This window comes from Aplosporella prunicola (assembly GCF_010093885.1).
Source record: "Aplosporella prunicola CBS 121167 unplaced genomic scaffold K452scaffold_182, whole genome shotgun sequence".
NCBI classification, from domain to species: Eukaryota; Fungi; Ascomycota; class Dothideomycetes; order Botryosphaeriales; family Aplosporellaceae; genus Aplosporella; species Aplosporella prunicola.
In genome coordinates, this window is record NW_022983710.1 from 1 (window position 1) to 1,096 (window position 1,096).

General features: G+C 51.2%; 1 protein-coding gene across 1 annotated transcript; it reads left to right on the top strand.

Moving 5' to 3' along the window:
- Positions 1 to 480, top strand: K452DRAFT_203463 (uncharacterized protein; the record flags this gene model as incomplete). Its single annotated transcript, XM_033536067.1, has 1 exon — positions 1 to 480. A coding segment is annotated over one exon (480 nt), but the record flags the coding sequence as incomplete, so codon positions are not given.
- Between the last annotated feature and the right edge of the window lie 616 nt (positions 481 to 1,096).

Below are 1,096 nucleotides of genomic sequence, written 5' to 3' on the forward strand. Positions count from 1 at the left end.
TTTTTCGATATGCGCAAAGACTCAGATGCCTTATTCGCCCACTACCAGGTTTCTCTCGCCAGGGTCCAGGATGTTCAGCTCATGGAGCTTGCAACGCGGAAATACTCCAAGAAATGGCTTGCCTCGCTGGTTAAATGTACCGAGGACAGCACGATCCCCACTGCCATAAGATCTTCATGGCAGAACCACCAAACCTCTCTACAACACGTTTCATTCCTATACCGGCGCCCGATTCCAGCAGAAGTTAAACGCTACTGTAGTTTTCGTGTGTCCGTGCTTCCAGACCTATGGAAATTTTACGACACGAAGCTTCGTCCCGCAAACGAAACTTTCTGGAGGGAAAAGGTTGACCAAACAACTAAGGAACGTATCCGCCTCTCTCATAGTATGGGAGCAAGCATAGAAGCAACCACAACCGCGCAGGGGCCGTGGGATCCAGATAAAATAGAAGAGGAAATTAACGCGTGGAATAAGGAAGTTATGGAGAATTCTCGCGAAGGGGCCGAGGAGGAAGCGCAACGGTTAGAAGAGGCCTTGGAAAACGCCCGTGAAAATGAAGAGGAGGAAGCGCAGCGGTTCGAGGAGGCCTTGGAAGAGTATATGGACGAGATAGAACTTAGATAAGAGGAGACAAGTGACTAGGAATATAATGGTGTGCATGGCGAGGTAGACGTGTAGTAGGCGGAGGCTCGCCCTATGCGGCCCTAAGTAAACCTGTATACGGCCCTCTTGTACGCGCAAGTTAGTTTTCTTATAGTTTGCTGCTAGGGCGCTCGCTTAAGCCGTGCGACCCGCCGCTCTGTGCCCTATCCTTGGGCCTAGACATGGTAAGCCGCTCCCGGGGATGGTAGGCTGGCGGTAGACGCTAAGGGCAGTGTACGGCGGCACGATCTCTTCTACTACCTGTAGGAGATAGAGTTAGACGTAGCGAGCGTATACACAACCCGAATTCTACCGACATAGTCGATATAGCCGTAGTCCTACTCCTATGTGGTAGTAGCGCGCTACTTGCGTCGACATTGCCTAAACGTGTATACTACTATAGTATTACGGGACCCGGCGCAGCGGGCTATAAGTACGGTAAGGTCTAGAACGA